Source organism: Leptonychotes weddellii, chromosome 2 (assembly GCF_054177405.1).
Source record: "Leptonychotes weddellii isolate Sample4059 chromosome 2, ASM5417740v2, whole genome shotgun sequence".
NCBI lineage: Eukaryota > Metazoa > Chordata > Mammalia > Carnivora > Phocidae > Leptonychotes > Leptonychotes weddellii.
In genome coordinates, this window is record NC_138370.1 from 126,955,039 (window position 1) to 126,973,586 (window position 18,548).

At 37.1% G+C, this 18,548-nt stretch overlaps 1 protein-coding gene across 1 annotated transcript in view; it reads right to left on the reverse strand.

Annotated features, from left to right (window-relative positions):
• The window catches only part of SLC4A4 (solute carrier family 4 member 4), a 278,229-nt gene that overhangs the window by 161,649 nt on the left and 98,032 nt on the right, over positions 1-18,548 (reverse strand). Inside the window, exons 5-7 of the mRNA XM_081813147.1 lie at positions 15,664-15,824; positions 8,795-8,979; positions 6,201-6,203 (exon numbers count right to left, since the gene is read on the reverse strand). Coding sequence (XP_081669273.1) covers positions 6,201-6,203; positions 8,795-8,979; positions 15,664-15,824 — 349 coding nt within the window. The remainder of the gene's footprint in view (positions 1-6,200; positions 6,204-8,794; positions 8,980-15,663; positions 15,825-18,548) is intronic.

Here is an 18,548-nt window from a genome sequence, read left to right on the forward strand (position 1 = left end):
AGCAAACAAACAAAATCTCTCCCTCAAAATGAGTTTTTAACAATCCTATTAAGAAAAAAATAGATTTTACTCATGTTAAAGTTTTGGCACTCTTTTAGGATTGCAATGTTGTATGTTCAAATAGTCATCCTGAAACTAATATTATACTGTATGTTAACTAACTGGAATTTGAATAAAAACTTTTTAAAAAAGTAGTCATTGAGCATGTATAGTGCATTCCACAATTATTTAGCCAAAAAGTTTAACCCAAGAGTATAGCTGCATCTTACCTGTATACGCATGAAATACGCTGCCTAGAAATCTCCATTTGGAAAGCCAATAAAGACATCCAACTGCCACGTTTGGAGTGTATTCCTGCCTAGACATAGATTGACTTCCAGATCCCTTCAACGTCACAAGATTACATGAAGTAAAAGACCTGGATTCCACTGATGTGTGGGAAATAAATTATGGCTGAGGAAGCTCATTACCGTTTGTAGTTAATTAGCATATTGTTATTAAGCACACTAGGTTCCGCCATCTTTTTATGCTTGGGCAAATTATGTTACATTTCTGAGCTCAGGTTTTTCATATGCAAACAGAAATAATGATATATACATTAGCAACATCATGGAGGCCAATGCCTGGTGGATAGTAAGTGCTCAGTTAACAGGAGATACCCCTGCTGCTGCCACTTCCGTCACTGGTGGAATGACGCTTCCTCTGCTCAGCAACCTCAAGGGTGCCGGAAAATATCAAAGACAGAAACAGTGGCCTAATTTAACTCAACTTTAAATTCAAAATGTGATTTTTAAGATATCAGGTTCATAAACCTGAACAGATCTCCTTTTTGCCCTTTGTTATTTGTACCAAAACTAGGCTTGAGTAGATGGGGCACACTTAATCATTCTTGGCAGACATGGATTTCATTCCCGCCTTTTCTTCTTTTGGGAAGACAAGGTAAGGAGTCCATGGTACTCACATCTCCTCTTCACCTTCCCTCCTTTTTCACATTTTCCTGTCCTTCCCTCTCCTTTTCTGTTTGTCTTTTGTAAAGACAGGACAGGACGGGGTCCCAGATCTATACCTACTCTCCTATCTGCTCTTAGAGAAAGATGAGGCTGGGGAAAACAAGACTTCGCAAAGGTGTCCCTATCAAGGATCTCTGGGAAGACAACTACCCAGGGGAGGCAACAGCAAATCAGTTAAGGGCCCCTTAAGTACATCACTTTTCCGCAGGTGGTAGGGTATGACACAGAGGATCATTCCATTCCTTTACTCCATCAGAGATCCTGGCTGTGGACTGCCAACTAATAAAATGTAAAAATGTTTATTTCATGGTAACATCCTGTTATACATATATTATTTATTAATAGCTAACAACTGTCATTGCTCAGGCATATTGATCAATCTTTATATCCTAATTGAAAATATTATACAGCCCACAAGTGACACCTCATTATGTATTATTTGGCGTCTCTAAAATTGATAATGAAAGTAATACTGCTTTAAAAATAAAACTCCAAGAATGTTTTCATTTATGGAGTAGTGGGAGGAGAAAAAAATGAGAGGCACAAAAAATAACAGAGTACAAAATAATAGTGGTGAATTGAGTCTCTGTCCTTGGTTTTAAATGTGAAAGGCATTAAATCTGCTCTTTTAAGTATTCCTCAATAGCCATTCCTTACAGTGGTATCTCACATTATGCTTCTTAAATACTTTTCACAAAAAGATCTCATCTACTCCTGGTTGAATGAATAGAATAAGACACTACTACCTTTATTTACAGATACAAAAAATTAGGCTCAAGGATATTGTGTAAATTGCTCAAAATCACACTACTACTAAGTATTAGTCTAGGACTAGTATGAAGCCTTTAGAAAAGATGGCACCATGTCTCCAAGAAGAAGATTATAAAGTAGGCCTTTAATGTCAAAAATGAAATACTCACTTGTGTTATGTATCTCTTAAGCCTGACTCTTCATTGCCATAAACAGCAGAACAGACTAATGGATACTTGGGTGAAAAAGACTCTTGGAAAAATATGTTATTGTTTATTTAAAGATCTGAACATTATAAATCTGGAAGATCAATCACCTGCCTAGGGAAGGGAAAGGAAATAAGAGTGGTATCTGATAGATGAATTAGAAATATTACTGTTACTAAGTTACTATTATTAAGGAATACTGAGGCACTTTTCTAGAAACTTTCCATGGACTGGTTCATTTAATCTGAGGCTGAGAAGAGCTTGATCATTCACTGGGTACTGGCCAGGACATTCATCTGTGCTGTGCAAATGAATGCAGAATTAGAGCCCTGAACAAAACAGATGGATGTGTGCTGTTGGATTTGGGAGAGAGCTGATTGTATGCAGAAAGGCACCTGGGAAGAGGACTCTCATTTTAAGGTGATGTGAGCCTGAGAAACAAAATGTTGACTGACCCATCTCAGAACTGGAGAAAATGATGGCCTGCTTCAGAGGAACAGAACCCCTGAGGGAAGTTAGAGAAATGCCTGCCTTACCCATTGATTCAGGGACCAGGTCTGAATTCAAGGGTACAGGGAAGGGGAAGCTACAAAGTAGAACAACCCAGCCAGAAACAATTGGGAAAAACCAGAATCCAAAACCCAGACAAAAAGCGAAGAATTTCTAAAGGGACTGAGAAAGCTGCCAAACCTGGCAGTGGTCCCAGCCAGATCGACTGTGTGCCAATATCTAGGCAGCTTGATCTAACATCCAAACCAAATAGCTTGAATACGCCTAATCTCAAATCAGATGCAAAGCAACAAGAACCTAGCTAATCCCACTTACATTTCAATGGGGCCGAGAATTACTATTAACGAAAAAGTTGATTTCTTTCCATTGTTTGTTCTATGTTGCTAACCACAGTCTCTATTACTGTAAGTAACAGCAGCAGAGGATACTTTTTTCAATATCTAAAGGTGCTGTGAGCTTCTGTCAGAAGAAGCAGTGTGAGAGCTAGTGGGGAAGCAGCATCCAACCTGGTAGGTAACAATGAAAAGAGAAATCCAGGGAGAAAGTAAGTGATGGCAATAAGTGGTGGGAGCAAATAGATCACATTTCTCATATCTGACAGGGGAAAAAAAAGTGGCAAACTGAAGATAAAACCCAGAGGCTCAATCAGGAACAAGGCCTGGATCCCTATCAATATAGAGGCCACAGTGTAGACAGGAAAAAACCATGGAGGAAGCAGTGTGAGGCGCAAGAACCAGCCGCCCTGGCTCTGGAGCTGCCACCTTGGCCCACCCCTCACCTGCCTGCTGGAGCAGCTTTAGTAAGTCTTGGATTCTCAGCGCGGTTTAGGGTTTCCCTGACAGCCATTTAGCAAAGAGTAAAATGAATGAGGGAGAAAGACTCTTCGTAAGGGGGTGTAATGGGAAAGGGCTTCTTCCTCTCTCATATCCCCTTCGGTATTAGCTACCAATACCAAAGGGCAGAGGCAATAACTCAGCACTAAATCCATGAGTCTCTTCCCAATGAATAAGCTACAGAGCAAATATCATTCCAGAAACCACTCTTACTCAGTAGGAGACTTTTCCTCCCTAATTGTGCTTTGTGGAGTGATTTGTTTGATTACTATGTGCCAGTCACCATTTTAAACATTTTACATATTATTATCTCATTTAATTTTCATTATCTCTGTTTTACAGACATGTAACTAAGTACTAAATTACCTTTCTAACTTTTTTTTTTAAAGATTTTATTTATTTATTTGAGAGAGAGAGAATGAAAGACAGAGAGAGCATGAGAGGGAGGAGGGTCAGAGGGAGAAGCAGACTCCCCGCTGAGCAGGGAGCCCGATGCGGGACTCGATCCCCGGACTCCAGGATCATGACCTGAGCCGAAGGCAGTCGCTTAACCAACTGAGCCACCCAGGCGCCCCAACCTTTCTAACTTTTTATTGAAAAAAAAAACTAAAGAAAAATGGGGTCATGAAATTGGATTGGGAAAAAAATGAAATTCATAGTCTAGGTTTAACTGGATAACCAAAGTCACGTCAGAAAAGGGCATGTATAGTCACAGACAATGGAGAGTAAGGAACAGGTTTCTATGACAGTCTAGGGGTAAAAAAAATGAAGAAGCCAGGGGAAAAAAAACAGGGACAAATTGATAATGGCATTGCCCAAATTTCCACAAAGGTGGTGCAAGCTGAGTACTCAAATTAAGGTTCCTAGTTGGTTTTCGTCCTTGAATCAGGTCTCATTCATCTCTTACAAACTTAGATACTACATATCAAAAGTATCCATTTAAATAGTAAGTGATGTTTTTTAAAAATCAGATCGTTCTACAAACCATGATCCTTTAAAACAGTTATCAGGTAACCTTGTCATAAACATCTTAGTAAATATTTTGAATACAAACCAATTAAGTATAAACTTTACTTTCGCTTTCTAATAAAGAGCAAATGAAATACATCTTACTTGATTTTCAAATGCTACCAAGGAATGTTCCTAGACTTACTTGTTATTCTTTCATAGTAAACTACAATAATATAGATTATCTAAGTATCTCAAACCAAATTATTAAGTAGAACTATATGAAATTGCTGACAGTCAACTTAATTTTACCTATGAAATGGCAATTTCATATGGCTCAAGCTAAAATAATAGTAAGAAAAAGAGTGAGTGAAGGAAAATCTAACACCAGAGGAAATGAAAACCTAACACTAACTCCATAGAAATGCCTCAATTAATATACTGGGAAATTATAGCACTTGCCTAAAATTTAGTACCTGGCAGACATGTCCATCACAACTCACAGATGTCTCAGACAAGTAGTAATTTCACAATAATGAACATCTTGGAAGCTAGCCTGATTCTTTCCTAATTTATTACGAATAAAAATGTTTTTCAGTTTTTTTTAAAAACACTAAATTATCTTGAACCCAAAGCTACATTGGGACCCTAAAAAATGAGAGTTAATCTTTAGCTAATCTTTAGTTAATCTTTAGCTACGGAGAGACAGTGGTGGGCTGTTAGTGGGTATGCTGCTAAATGTTTGAGAAAACCAGCTCTCCAGGGAAAAAGCGTGTGCGTGTGTGTGTGTGTGTGTGTGTGTGTGTATAGTAAATTTTACTGATATAAAGGACAGGCAACACACATACAAGTAATAATAAAATATATAATATTCTATTGTAAATTGCATATAGTCAGTTGATTCTCATAGAATGCGTTTGTTAACTTTACCAAACTCCTCGAGCAATAGCCAACTTATGGTTGCAACTGGCGACCAAACATAGTTGCAACATCCTTGTTGAACATTCATTATCATATATGTTAACAAGTAGGACAAAAGTGAAACAATGAAGACATATGTCAGACTTCACTCATTCCTCAATGATGTGGGTGACTCCTTTGCTAAATTGGATAATAGTTTTTGAATACTGGACAAGTATTTACAGGATTCTTCGTGCTCTTCACATTTTAAAAGCTGTTATGGACTGAAGGTTTGTATCTTCCCAATATTCATTCATATGTTGAAATTCTAACCCTTCCACCCAATGTGATAGTAGGAGGTGGGGCCTTTGGGAGGAAATTAGATCATGAGGACAGAGCCTCCATGAATGGGATTAACGCCCTTATGAAAAGAGAGAGGAGAAAGATGAAAGATTTCCCTCTGGCATGTGAAGACACAATGAAAAGGCAACCATCTACAAACCAGGAAGAGGGCCCTCACCAAGAACTAAATCTGTGGCACCTTGATCTTGGACTTCCCAGCCTCCAGAGCTGTGAGACATAAATGCTTGTTGTTTAAGCCACCCAGTCTATGGTAATTTGTTAAAAGCTCAAGCTGACTAGGCAATGGCCATAGACACTATACACTTCAATTTAATCTGCACTATTAGCATTTTCTCCATCACTTTTTAAAGCCTACAGACAAGTGACAAAACAGTAAATTAGGTCCTGATTTGAATTTGCTGATTTCTACGGTGTAAATGCTACCACCACAGCTTAGGTCAAGCTACCAAAATGATGTCACTGAACACAGAGTTGGGAAGAGGTGACTACACACCATTTTGTAGTATTTCCACCATATATACACAATAGATGTTAACAACATGAAGAGTGTAAATTCCAGTACAATGCAATAAAATAAGTAGGAAATGATGAATTTTGAGTAATTGCCTTTGTTTTTAATATCATTATTTAATGGTATGTGTACATAATTTAATTTTTAATGGTAGCTGTGTTTAAACAACTGGCTTGCAAAATTCCTGATTGGCTCCTATGAGTGGATAGAAGTAGCTCCAGCATACCACTGGGAAATGAAAAAAAAATCCCAACTCTAAAGTATCTCCATAAATTTCAGCTATTAATTGCACTGTTGCTATCATAACTAAAGCAAACAATGTCTATTTTCTAGCCTATAACAGAAGACTAAAGTAACTGAAGTTTATCTAGATTTTACATGGGGATACAGTGTTGGAATCTAGCGCCAACAACAATAGATATAAGATTCTCACTTATTAAAATAGTAGCCACAACTATGTAATTCTTTGTTTTAGAAATTTATTCTAACAACATTTCATGGTTGTTAAAGATATCAAGTAATTAAACCCTAATATATAAAGCTAACTGTATAAACTTGCAAATAAAAAAATGTGCTTTTAGAAAACCAAAAATTTGTCATCTGATAATTTATAATAACGCACCTTAGAGGTACATGAAAGTCATTACTATAGAATCTCTCAAAGTCAAATCTTGCCTCTGGATATTTAAAAGGAGTTAGGTAACACAAAGGCCAATAATAACATGTTTAAAAAGGCCTAATCATATTCCACGCTTCAGGGTGTAAGCTGATCCACTGAAGAGCTGGAAAGGAACTGATTGTGCTCCCTATTTGCTTTCTGTCCAGCGTATATAACATTTCACAAGTGAACGGTGAATGACAAAGGCAATTGCAACTTTGCTCTGAAGTACAAAGATCTACAGATAGGATAAAAGATTGAATGATGAATGATATCAACATATCAGTTGTATTCCAGATCCAAATACTTTCTCCTAAAACACAAAATACTGGCCTCCAAGATCCATCTGTTCTTAATTTCTACTCTGCCTGCACTTCATGAAAAGGAAGCTCAGACCAGACTGGTGGAAGGCACCCTCATTCTTCCATATTCATTCCACTTCTTTGCAAATATATCAATACTTGAAAACAATGCACTTTCTTGCTTCTTTAACAATAAGTACCAACTTCATGATAAAAAAAAAAAATTAATCTCCAAATCATGATTTTTCATTTAATGAGGAAGAGGATAAGAAATAAAACATAAAAGACTTTTACTTTAGTTGCCATAATTTTAAAAACAGGGCCGCTTTGTGACATCAGTTGTAACCCACTGTTCATCCCATATCATTTCCAGCCATTAAGCTCTTCAAAAATACAACTGAAAAAAAGAAGAAAAGAAGCAAAAGACATATTCAAAAAATAAAACATTTCCAGACAGCAGCAATATGGCAGGTAATGATAGAACCATCAAATTGTATTAGGAATATTCTAGATTAGATTCTTCTTTTTGTGAACGCTTTTTATAAAGAGCGCTTCTGTTTTAATTATTTATTTATAACTTGTTTTGTGTTTTAAAAAAAATTATGGTAGCAGTTAAATCAATGTATAAGTCATTCAATAAAACTAAACTTTTCATTTGGTTCTACTTAATGACTAGACACTCATTAAGATACTACAATAAGGAATGGTTCAAAAAATACACCAGAGAAAGTCTGCTAACAGTAAGCTCTCTTCCCCCAACCATTAGTTTTAATATTAAGTCAGAAAACTCAATTTCCAGAAATGGAGTGGCTAAGTTAGAATTCAGTTTATACAATTCATTTAGTCCACCTTTCCCATGGCAAAATATTTTACCCTATTCTGAAAGTACAGATGAAGGCAATGAATTAAAGTAAATGCTCCCTTATCTACTCATTTCTCTTAATACTAAAAAAGACCAAGGTGGGATGAGAGAGACCTGGTTCTACCAGCCCAATGTTCAGCAACACTGCCCGTCATGCTTTCATTTTCCATACTTCCTGGAAATTAACTTCTCCCTTCTCAGATTATACACAACCATGAAATGTATTTGAAACAAAGAGAATGATACAAAAGATAGATACTTTACAGAAAACTCTGCTAAATGCAACAGAGTATAAATAACACACAGTACCTTTCCTATTACTATATAATAGGGTAGTATTCCACCTTGAATAATTATTCTCACATCTAACCATCACTATCATATAACAAAAGAGCAGACTATTCTTTTTCTTTTTTTTTTTTTGTAGGCCTAGACTTTATTAAGTAATAAATTTAATATTGAGCCTTACTTGGATAAATAATGATTTAGAAAATAGACACCATCTCACATACCTAGCAAACACTTTATGATACTAGAATTCAGAGCATTGTTCATAGCTCAGTCTATCCTCCTAATTCTGACACACCGCCAACTCAAAAGCATGTTCTTTGATATACTAAAAAATCTACAAGTTTGATGACTCATCTGAAATTTTCAGTTGTTTCATCATAGTGATATTACCAAACCATCTTAGTCAATCAGACTAGATGTATACAGGAGCAAGCAAGGCATCTTGGCATCTGCAGCCTTAGTAACTGCTGAAATCTTTCCAACAGGACTGCAAACCTGCCCAACTGGATAAAAGTGTCATTAGGAAATGGCTGTGGCATATGAGCTTGAGGAAAGAAGAACTACGGAGAGGGGTAAAAACAACCAATGACGGAAGATGGAGGAAAGGTGAGTGAGAAAGGTAAGAGAGTGTGGCAGCTGTTTGGCCCTGCATTACCATTATCAGGGTTGGTAAACATCCTACTTGCACTGGAGACTGTCTTCCCAATGTCAGCCAGGGATCGAAGGTTAGATTTCTTGGTTTGATGCCGGTGCTTCCGGAGCAAAGTGTAGGTCACCTTATCCTTAAGGTCAGGTTTCAATAGGCCTGTCTCAATCTGATGGTCAACAATCATCTCTGATACAAAAACAAAGCAAAACAAAAACAAAAAGCAAAACTCAGTCACAAGATCACAAAGTTAATTTTTTACCCCAACTTTATGGACACCATCCTCAAACTTACTATCAACATAGTATTTCCCAAATTTCCAACTTCCCTCTTTGTATGAAGGGTAAAGATACAGGACACAGAGATTCTGGTATTAATGAGAGAGTTATAAATATTCCACTATGAATTATACGTTTGGAGAGGAAGAATCATTTTGTCCTTTTTTTTCAATGCCAGTTAATAGTGAATTCACATTAATCACATTCTTCTATGAGTAACACAGTAAGTCAGTAATTTACCTTTTTTCAATTAAGCAAAAAAAAAAAAAATTTTTAAAAATTTCATGTACTCTATCATATCAAGTGTGCCAGAAATATAAATGATATAAAAAAAAACTTGAAGAGAATATGCAGAATTTAATGTAGTAACATTAGATCTATTTCCCCAAATTCTTCTGTAATGATATATTTTCCTTAAAATATAGGACAAAGGAAAGGAAAACAATACTGTTCCCCATATCAGGTTATCTGAACACCAATTAATCCAATGAAAGAAAGACTAAACTACAAAACTATGCCTTCATCTTTTCTAAAAAGGGAGGCTATTCTTCTTATTTGGATCCAACAAAAGCCTTTTCAATATATTCCATTAATCATTTTAAAATATAAACTGACCAGAATTCAATATAAAATTTTAGTCTTACTACAAAAAAGTTATAATTTCTATTAGTTCTTGTTTTTAGAATGGCTTTAATTGGAAAAGATAACTGTGTTTCACAGAAATTGCTCCATGGGTGGCTCTGCTAAAGAACAAGTTTTACTCTAAAAGAAGAAATCCTCTTTCTGACAAGTCAGCATGTCAACAGTATGGCATGTAGCCTGGTGCATCCTTCTCTAATGTCACATGACAGGTCGACATTTCTTCTGTCCAGAATAGGGATTTGGCCGAATCATTACAGAACCTACACAAGATATGCAGTGACAGGACATTACCTCATTCATTGTATTCAGGTGGAGCTCTTGTCCCCAGCATAGAACCGTAACAATGAGTGGATCCCATGCCTACCTTTTCAGGTATATGAGTGCATCTAGCACACCTCAACATTCTCCTCTTGGGTAAAGTTCCCAGTATACAAAAGTGGAGATGAGAGGGGTACTTGGGTAGCTCAGTCAGTTAAGCATCCGACTCTCGATTTCAGCTCAGGTCATGGTCTCAGGGTCCATGCTCAGCAGGGCGTCTGCTTGAAATTCTCACCCTCTCCCACTGCCCCTCTCCCGTTCATGTGCACGCGCCCTTTCTCTCAAATAAATCTTTTTTTAAAAAGGGGAGATGAGAACAAAAGCTCTTCTCTTGTAAAAGTTTGATGAAAAAAGGGATGGGAACTGGTAGGATAATAACATCTCCTAAGAGAAGTTACAGATGTTCCAGGGACTCTGCTGGGGCATAACTGTACCTCCCGGAAGACCATCTTAACAGGAAGCACCCGAAGAACTGGCCTGACAGCCTATAGCTAGACACTGACAACTTACATAGTATACAAGCAGCTACCTGGAAGCCAAGAGGAGGCTGAATCCAGGATTTTCCGTCACACATCTTACACAGAGGCCATAAATGTCACATAACACTGGGCCACTTGGTGGGGAGCTTGGACAAGGCAGGGAGAATTTCTCCCATAGGAATGTTTTGGTTTGAGAGTGGCCTTTAGCTCTGAGTGTTTTTAACTGCACAAACCCTTCTCAGTGAAACTCTCAGAACTGATCCTGTAATTACAGTTAACCCTCTGTTCCATAGTAAAATAATTAGGTGCTACTCCTGTGCTTTCCCTTGAAGTCTTGCTCAGTGTGGAAGGTCCATTTTACAGAAGAACTATAAAAATAAACAAACAGCCCCAGCGTATCTGCGGCACATGTTATCAAGCTCCTACTCTAATTCCAGGGTTGTGGATTAAAGTGTTCCTTATCTACCCTTCCTGGCAGGGCCTCCCTCTATGCTTGCCTTCCCCTGTAATCTCAGACCTATCCGCACATAGGTCCTCTGCTACTAATGCCTGGAAATCACCAGTGAGAACAGGTTAAGACATCTGTGGGGCTTATGCCCTTCATTAAGTTTCCATAAAACGGCCCACATTACAGCGATTTTTTTAAGCACGAACTACAAAACCTTTCAAGGAAAGTGGGGGGGGTAACATTTTACAGCTACACTGAAATTAAGCCTTCAGTGTTCAAAATCCCACAAACACTACCAATTGGGAGAGAACGTGCCAACTGTAGATGAGAACGGAACCGAAAGAAACCTCAGGAAACACCAAGTTTGCAACTTCTTGTTGTACAGATCGGAAGAGAGAGGGCAAAAGACAAAAAAGTTTACTTGCCCTCAGCTATAGCCTAATTAGAGACACAACCCCCCAAGTAGAACCCGGTTTTCTGACTCACAGTTTACATCTTTTTCCATACCACAAAGTATTTTTCTTTATGGAAAGAAGTAAGCTTTAGACAAAAAAAAAAAAAAATTGATATATCCAGAGCTTCTGCAAACCAACAGAATGGTGTTCATGCAACAAAAAAATGGCCAAAAGTGACAAACATTTTTAAAAGAAATACAAGGCCCAAGAAAGATTAAACTTCCGGACTAACAAAAGCAATTTAAACAAGTTTATATAAATATCACCAATTACGAGATTTTGTAAATCTATGAAAGTAGCAAAATGTAAATGAGCAACCCACAGTGATGTGAAGGGGGGTGCGACAGGGAACCCCATATCCTGACGATTACGTTAATAACTAGTACAACCTTTCCTGAAGGCCTTTCGGCAAATAACATAAACAAAACCCTTTAATATGTTCAAATTCTTTGGATATTTCACCATTAGAAATCTATACTAAAAAAGTAAACAATTTCACAAAAGTCTAATAAAAATGTTCACTTCTATTCTTTAAAATAAAAACTTGAAGGCAACTTAAATGCCCAATAATAGATTACTAAATATTTTGCAGCCATCAAAATGTTTACATTTTGTATTTAATCACATGGAAAGAAATTCACGTTAAGTTTTTAAATTAAAAAGGGCAGATTAAAGTGTTATAGTATGATACCATTTATAAAATAAATTTCACATGTGTAAACAGATGTACAGAAAAACTGCTGGGAGGGTAGCCGTGAATGGTGGGATTTTGATTTTTGTGTGTTCTATTTTTCTGGATTATTTGGAAATGAACATTAGTTTTGTTATAAAAAATAAATACTTTGCCATTTTGAAAATATAAAAGGTGTTAAAAGCAAGAAACAACATGACTAACACATCTGCCAACATGCACAGCTCAGTAATGCCTTTAAATATAAAAATGAGAACTCCAAAAATAGAGCTACATTTTCCTAATCCATTTCCCATCATAATAAAATACCTGAAATGGCTTATCAATTTTTTTAACTTAGGAGGGCAGGAAAATTCTCATGTACTTGCCTGCATTTGTGAATGTCACTCTTTAATTGTAGGATTATAATGATGATAGTAATAATCAAGCTATTAAAATAATCCATGAAAATGTTGTTTTATCCTTTAATTACTTTCAAGACAAATTTTTTTATTAGCATTCAAAAGGGCTTCTCCATGAAGAAACCAAGGAGGTGTCCTGAGGAGAACAAGAATGAGGCTGAATGCTGTATGTAAGCGTGAGAAGTAGCACCTGCTTAAGCAGTCACATGGTGATGGCTCCGCACCTGCAGAGGGAGGCTGCCTCCCAGGCCAGCCACCGAAAGGAGGGGCAGGTGCACTGCAACAGAAGATAAAAACCATCCTATTGTTTGTTTGTATAATCACTGTTATTTCTTTTTCTTCTCTTTTGTGGAGATTAAAAAATGCAGTGAAGGGGGAGATGCACCTTAGAGATTTAGCTGTACATAATTCTCAACTCCGAATTACCAGTATGATGCAGAACAAAGCAACCACTTCACCCTCTGCTAGAAAAGGATTTTTCATAACCAAATAAATAATGACAACAATTCTTCAAGTTACTGTGCCATCTTCTGTCATTTAAAAGGAAATTAGGGCTTTTTTTCCTTCATGTGTTTTAACCCTCTATAAGGCTTTGATTCTTTGAGGATTTTTAAATTTTTTTTTTTCAGACAGTTACACTCTTTCAAACATGTTCTCTCCACTCCTGTAAATTTGATCCCTTTCCTTCCTCTCTCCCTCCCTCCGTCAGTTCCTTCCTTCCTTCCTTCTTTCCTTCCTTCCTCCCTCCTTCCCTCCCTCCCTTCCTTCCTCTTCTAATGTGTGTTATTTGCCTCTGAATTGTTTTTCTGTATTATCAGCTCCAGAATGAGTGATGGTACTTCAAAGTGACCTGGTGGTGTCTAATTTTAAAATATAATGGCAATTTTTAGAAGAGATGGTGGTTAGAGGAAAAACTGATAATAACTGATATAACTGATAATAAAAAGTAATAGAAACTAAAAGTGAGAACTTAACATGCTTAATGAACCTTTATCAAATCTAGTGAATACCAGAACCTCTTTCTTTGGCCATTGGCTAACAAGGCTCCAATATAATGTGAGATTCTGTCTTCTAGTGCATGGAAAAGATCAGTCAATTGCTGATGAACAAAAGCTCCTTGAGATGGCTCCTGCTGGTACTAAAGACCCCAAAGACAGTTTTACAGAAAAACCCAAGTCCTACCTTCTTAATATTGGAACCTTTCTAGTGACCCTTAAACCACAACACATATTTTCTACCCCGAGGTTGCCTATATCTTGCCCAGTCACAAGTTTAATTTCCATTTTACCCAGCATTCATGCATTCTGACTTATTTTTTTCAACTTGTCTAATTTCAGACATTTTCACTCCAGATTAGTTCTTAAAGTCTAAACACACATAAATTGCAATTCTCACTCAAAAACTGGACGGGTTTTTGCTAACCATGATATTTTTTTGAGTAACAATCTCCTTTGCAGTAAAATAAATCACCCAGAAAACCATCCCTCTGTTTGCTTCTTTGTAGATGGGATCATCTTCCCTGGGCACAAGAATATATCCAAACACCCATTTTCAGCCTCACTTACCTTGTCAAATATGAAAAATTCTACATGAAGATTATTTCCTACATTATCTTCTAACTATGTGGATGCGGATTTGTAACTTACCCCATTTACAAAGTGACAGATTTGCAAACCTAATTCCAGGGCCTAGACCAATGTCTGGTACGTTGCAGAAGCTCATGCACCACTGTTGAATAAATGCATGAACTAATTAATTCTGTCCACCCAGTTTCTTCACATTAGCCCTTCCCCCTTCTCTACTTATACCTTAAGCACCTTGGGTTTATAAAAAGTGTAGGACTTCTTTGCAAATGGAACTAACAAGCTCTCTGAAGAATCAGTTACATATACATCAGGAAGATATATGCCTCATTTGGAAACTAATCTTTTCTTCCAAAACAAATGCTATCTCTTTCCCACTGTCTATAACACACACACACACACACACACACACAAAAGCCATAGACAAGCCTTTTGGCTCCAGATATTCAAAGAAATTTTGTAGTAAGTCTGAAATCACACAAGAATTTTACACTGGTCACTTTCTATGGGGCCACAATCCACATCCTCTTCCCCATAATCCCACATGAGGCACCCTGCAGGCCCCTTGGGAAAGTGTAGTCATCCATATAGGTCCAGTGGTCACCTAGCTAACGAATTTTCCTAGGAATGCCACACAGAGCCCCTGCACTCCTTTTTGAGAAAAACATGATCTTCAGCATACCTGGATCTGACTGGTAACAAGGCAGTTTAGTCCAGGCTTTTGTTAGAAAATGAAAACAATGACTACTGTTTGGGAGGTAGTAATGTGTGCCCCAGATGTTCAACATGGTGAGTTAACATTCACTACACAACACTAATTGCAAAAGAGAGCAATGCAGCCCTGCACCATGAGGTTCTGGGACTTGGTGGTGGTGGTAAAACTGATCCTCAGCACCAATGTGACATGACTCAGTCACTAGCCCACAGGGTTCTGCTGGCTCCTTGTCCCACACAAACTTTCTTCCATACAGTTAAAGGATCCTGACTTCCACCTACAAAAGCAGCCCCAACCCAGCAACTAGAAGATTTTCCTTCTTACATAGGATTTAAGCCCTATTTTACAGATGATAAAACTGAGGCCCAGAGAAGCTCAGTGCAAGGTCCAAGGTCGGAGTTCTTGAAGTCTAGTCTCCAGACCTCCAGTTCAGTATAACCAAGGATGGGAGAGGAAGCCTCTAGTCAAAATATTAACCTTATCCTAATAAGGTTAGGAGGTGAATGCCAGTCTGTACATATACATTATGATCCCAATAAAAAAATAACACAAAAAAGTAAAAGAAGAGAGAGAAGACTGAGAAATAAAAACTGGATGGAAGCATGCCAAAATGTTAACAATGGCTATGGAGGTATGATGGATGCTTTTTTTCATTTTCTTCTCAATATTTGTCTGTATTTTCCAAATCTTCTGCAATAACCCTTACTTGTCTTATAATATAAAAAAAAAAAGAGTGAAAATAAATGTTATAGAATATTCAACTCTGCTTACACTAGAAGTCATCTGCATGAATGGAGACCCATGGATACTTAGGTAAAGCTAAAAAAAAAAAAAATGATAAAAACTTAAAACAACATACTTACCCACCAGCTGTGGGAGAGAAGAAGCCTCCCTGTCCAGCATGATGGATCCCTTCTCCATACATGTCCTCAGCTCAAATAAGCTGTGAAGGGACAGTGTGGCCACGTGGGGCTTGCTCCATCTTTCCCCACCCTGTTCCACTTTTTCTTCAAACTTAATCCACCTAGGAACATGAGATTAATGAACAGGATTAAAAGTATTCCAACCTCCTCTGGAAATAGCTACGTCAAGCCCGCCATCTTCACCCCCACCAGCACTTCCAAAATGTCTCCTTTGGTGTAGTCTTAAAAGTTTATTGTATCATTAATTGCATTACCCTTATAAACACACCAAACAGAGTCACTAGACTGTGTTCCCCTGGTGTTAGAGAGAAAGAAAATAAACCAGAAGGATCCAAAGCATCCTTGGTTTTATATCTGTCCATATGTAACCATGAAATCCTGAAGAATGATTATTTTGCTAAATTTTTAAAATAACACAGGAAAAATGTGCATTTCAAAATTTCATGAAAGCCCACACTGTGTAAAAATAACCACCATTGTGAGAATTCTGTTGTGACTTCACAAGGCAAGTTTATGTAAGTTGAAATATCAGTTATGAACCAATATTTATCTTAATTATTTGAAAAACATGGTGTATGACGTGGTCAGATGAATATAAAATTCCCCTTTAACACTTAAAGGGGGCCAGTATATGCGGCTATGTCTTACTCCGTATTTCTCAGCTGACACACATTCCCTTCTCATTGAGATTCTAATGGAAACTTTACCCTTCAAGTCTGGCTCCACATGTGTTTAAAAATACACAAGTTCCGTGGGGCGCCTGGGTGGCTCAGATGGTTAGGCATCTGCCTTCGGCTCGGGTCATGATCCCAGGGTCCTGGGATCGAGTCCCGCATCGGGCTCCCTGCTCCGCGGGGAGCCTGCTTCTCCTTCTGCCTCTGCCTCTCTCTCTCTCTCTCTCTGACTTTCATGAATAAATAAATAAAACATTTAAAAAAAAATTTTTTTTAAATACACAAGTTCCGTGAACAACACATCTATTCTGATAACAGATCTCCTATTAACCTTAGCAATGGAACAAACAGCCCACTTTCATAGTTTCTTCTTTCTAAGATTCCTAGATGTCTTGATAACTTGGCAATATAGAGCAACTTTTTAAAAGTGTAATGGAAATGAAAACAAAACACATTTGACAGTCTTTATATCCCGTGTATTGCACAGACGCTTTCTACACTGGTAAAGGAAAACACGAAAGCATCATCATTTTGCTATTCATGATGACCCAAAGAAAAATGCTTCTTTCTCTCACTTCAAACCTTCTGAAAGATATTGAAAAAGATACAGAGGGGGTTAAAAAATTGTTTTCCTACAGTCTTCACCCGAAGGTTTAATGATTGAAAAATGTTTTCCTAGAAAAAGCTAAACACTCACCTAGCTCACTAAAGATGAGAACAAAGGGCAGAGATCAGAGGAAGCTCTACATAAGGTATTATTTATAGACTTCTCACCACCCCCAGAGGAGGCAAAAAAAACACATTAGTAGAACCAGGAGTGAAAACAGATCAAGAGATCAGCCACAGAGTCAAAGAAAATTTAGAATTTTAATCAAGCCCAATACTCATGCAATTGAGAAGTATTTAGCCATATCCAAAGCCCCCATCTGCACTCCTCTCAGGAAGCCTCTCCCAGCCAGGGCACTCCCACATGTCAATGGTAACCTTACTTCCAACCTTACCCTCAATTCCGAGACCCTCTTCCTTTCCTTTGTATCCCTCCAAAATGTAAACAGTGGAGAGTTTTACGTATTTTCCTCAAAAGTTAAAAAGCCCACATGACCACCAAAGTTCTAAAGCTTCAGAACTGGACCTTGTTTCTTTCTATACAAGTAGTTGTGAAACACCCCAAGAGAGAATAAAAGACCCTTAATATTCGTGTGAGTGTGTGTGTAATTAAATTAGTAGTTCTTCCCTTTGGTTGCTATTAGTCCCACAGAAATAGAAAGAAAGGGGAGAAAAATGACAATTTTACATCATACTCTTATTGAATTCTATGGATTTGCCAAAAAGATAAAAGGTAACTGGAGTTATTTCAAGAGTAATCATTTTACAGCGTATATTTCATTGATTAACTTTAGGTATATTATCTTTTTTTTTTTTTTACATGCTAATTTGGAAAAAAATTTTTTTTATTCTTATGTTAATCCCCATACATTACATCATTAGTTTTAGATGAAGTGTTCCATGATTCATTGTTTGTGTATAACACCCAGTGCTCCATGCAGAATGTATAGGTATACTATCTTTTCAAGCTTACTCACACAATCTTTAACCATGTTTGTTGATAACTGTTACATAAATCATATTACATTTTTAAAATAATTTTGAAGAGGGGGTTGGGGGATGGGTGAAATAGGTGATGGGGATTAAGGAGTATACTTGTTGTGATGAGTACCAGGAGTTGTATGGAAGTGTTGAATTACTATATTGTACACCTGAAACTAATACAACACTGTATGTTAACTAACTGGAATTAAAATAAAAGCTTAAAATAAAATAATTTTGAAGAGTACTTTCATTGAAGTATAATTAACATAAAATAATCTACTAATTTCAGATGTACATCATAGTGAATCATATTTACATTTGATGTTATAATTTATTACTCAAGATAAGACTCTAGTATATTAAAATATTCAATAGTATATAAAACCATGTCAGGATTACATATAAGGATGTTATCTATAAAGAGTGTAGTGACTCCTTGTTTTTATTCCTGAGAGAATTCTTATTAGCTGAGGGATAGAATCTTAGTCATAGGATTTAAACCCAAGATAAATAACAAAAGCCAGCTGGAAACTCAGTAAAAGCATTCATGTCCGTCTTATT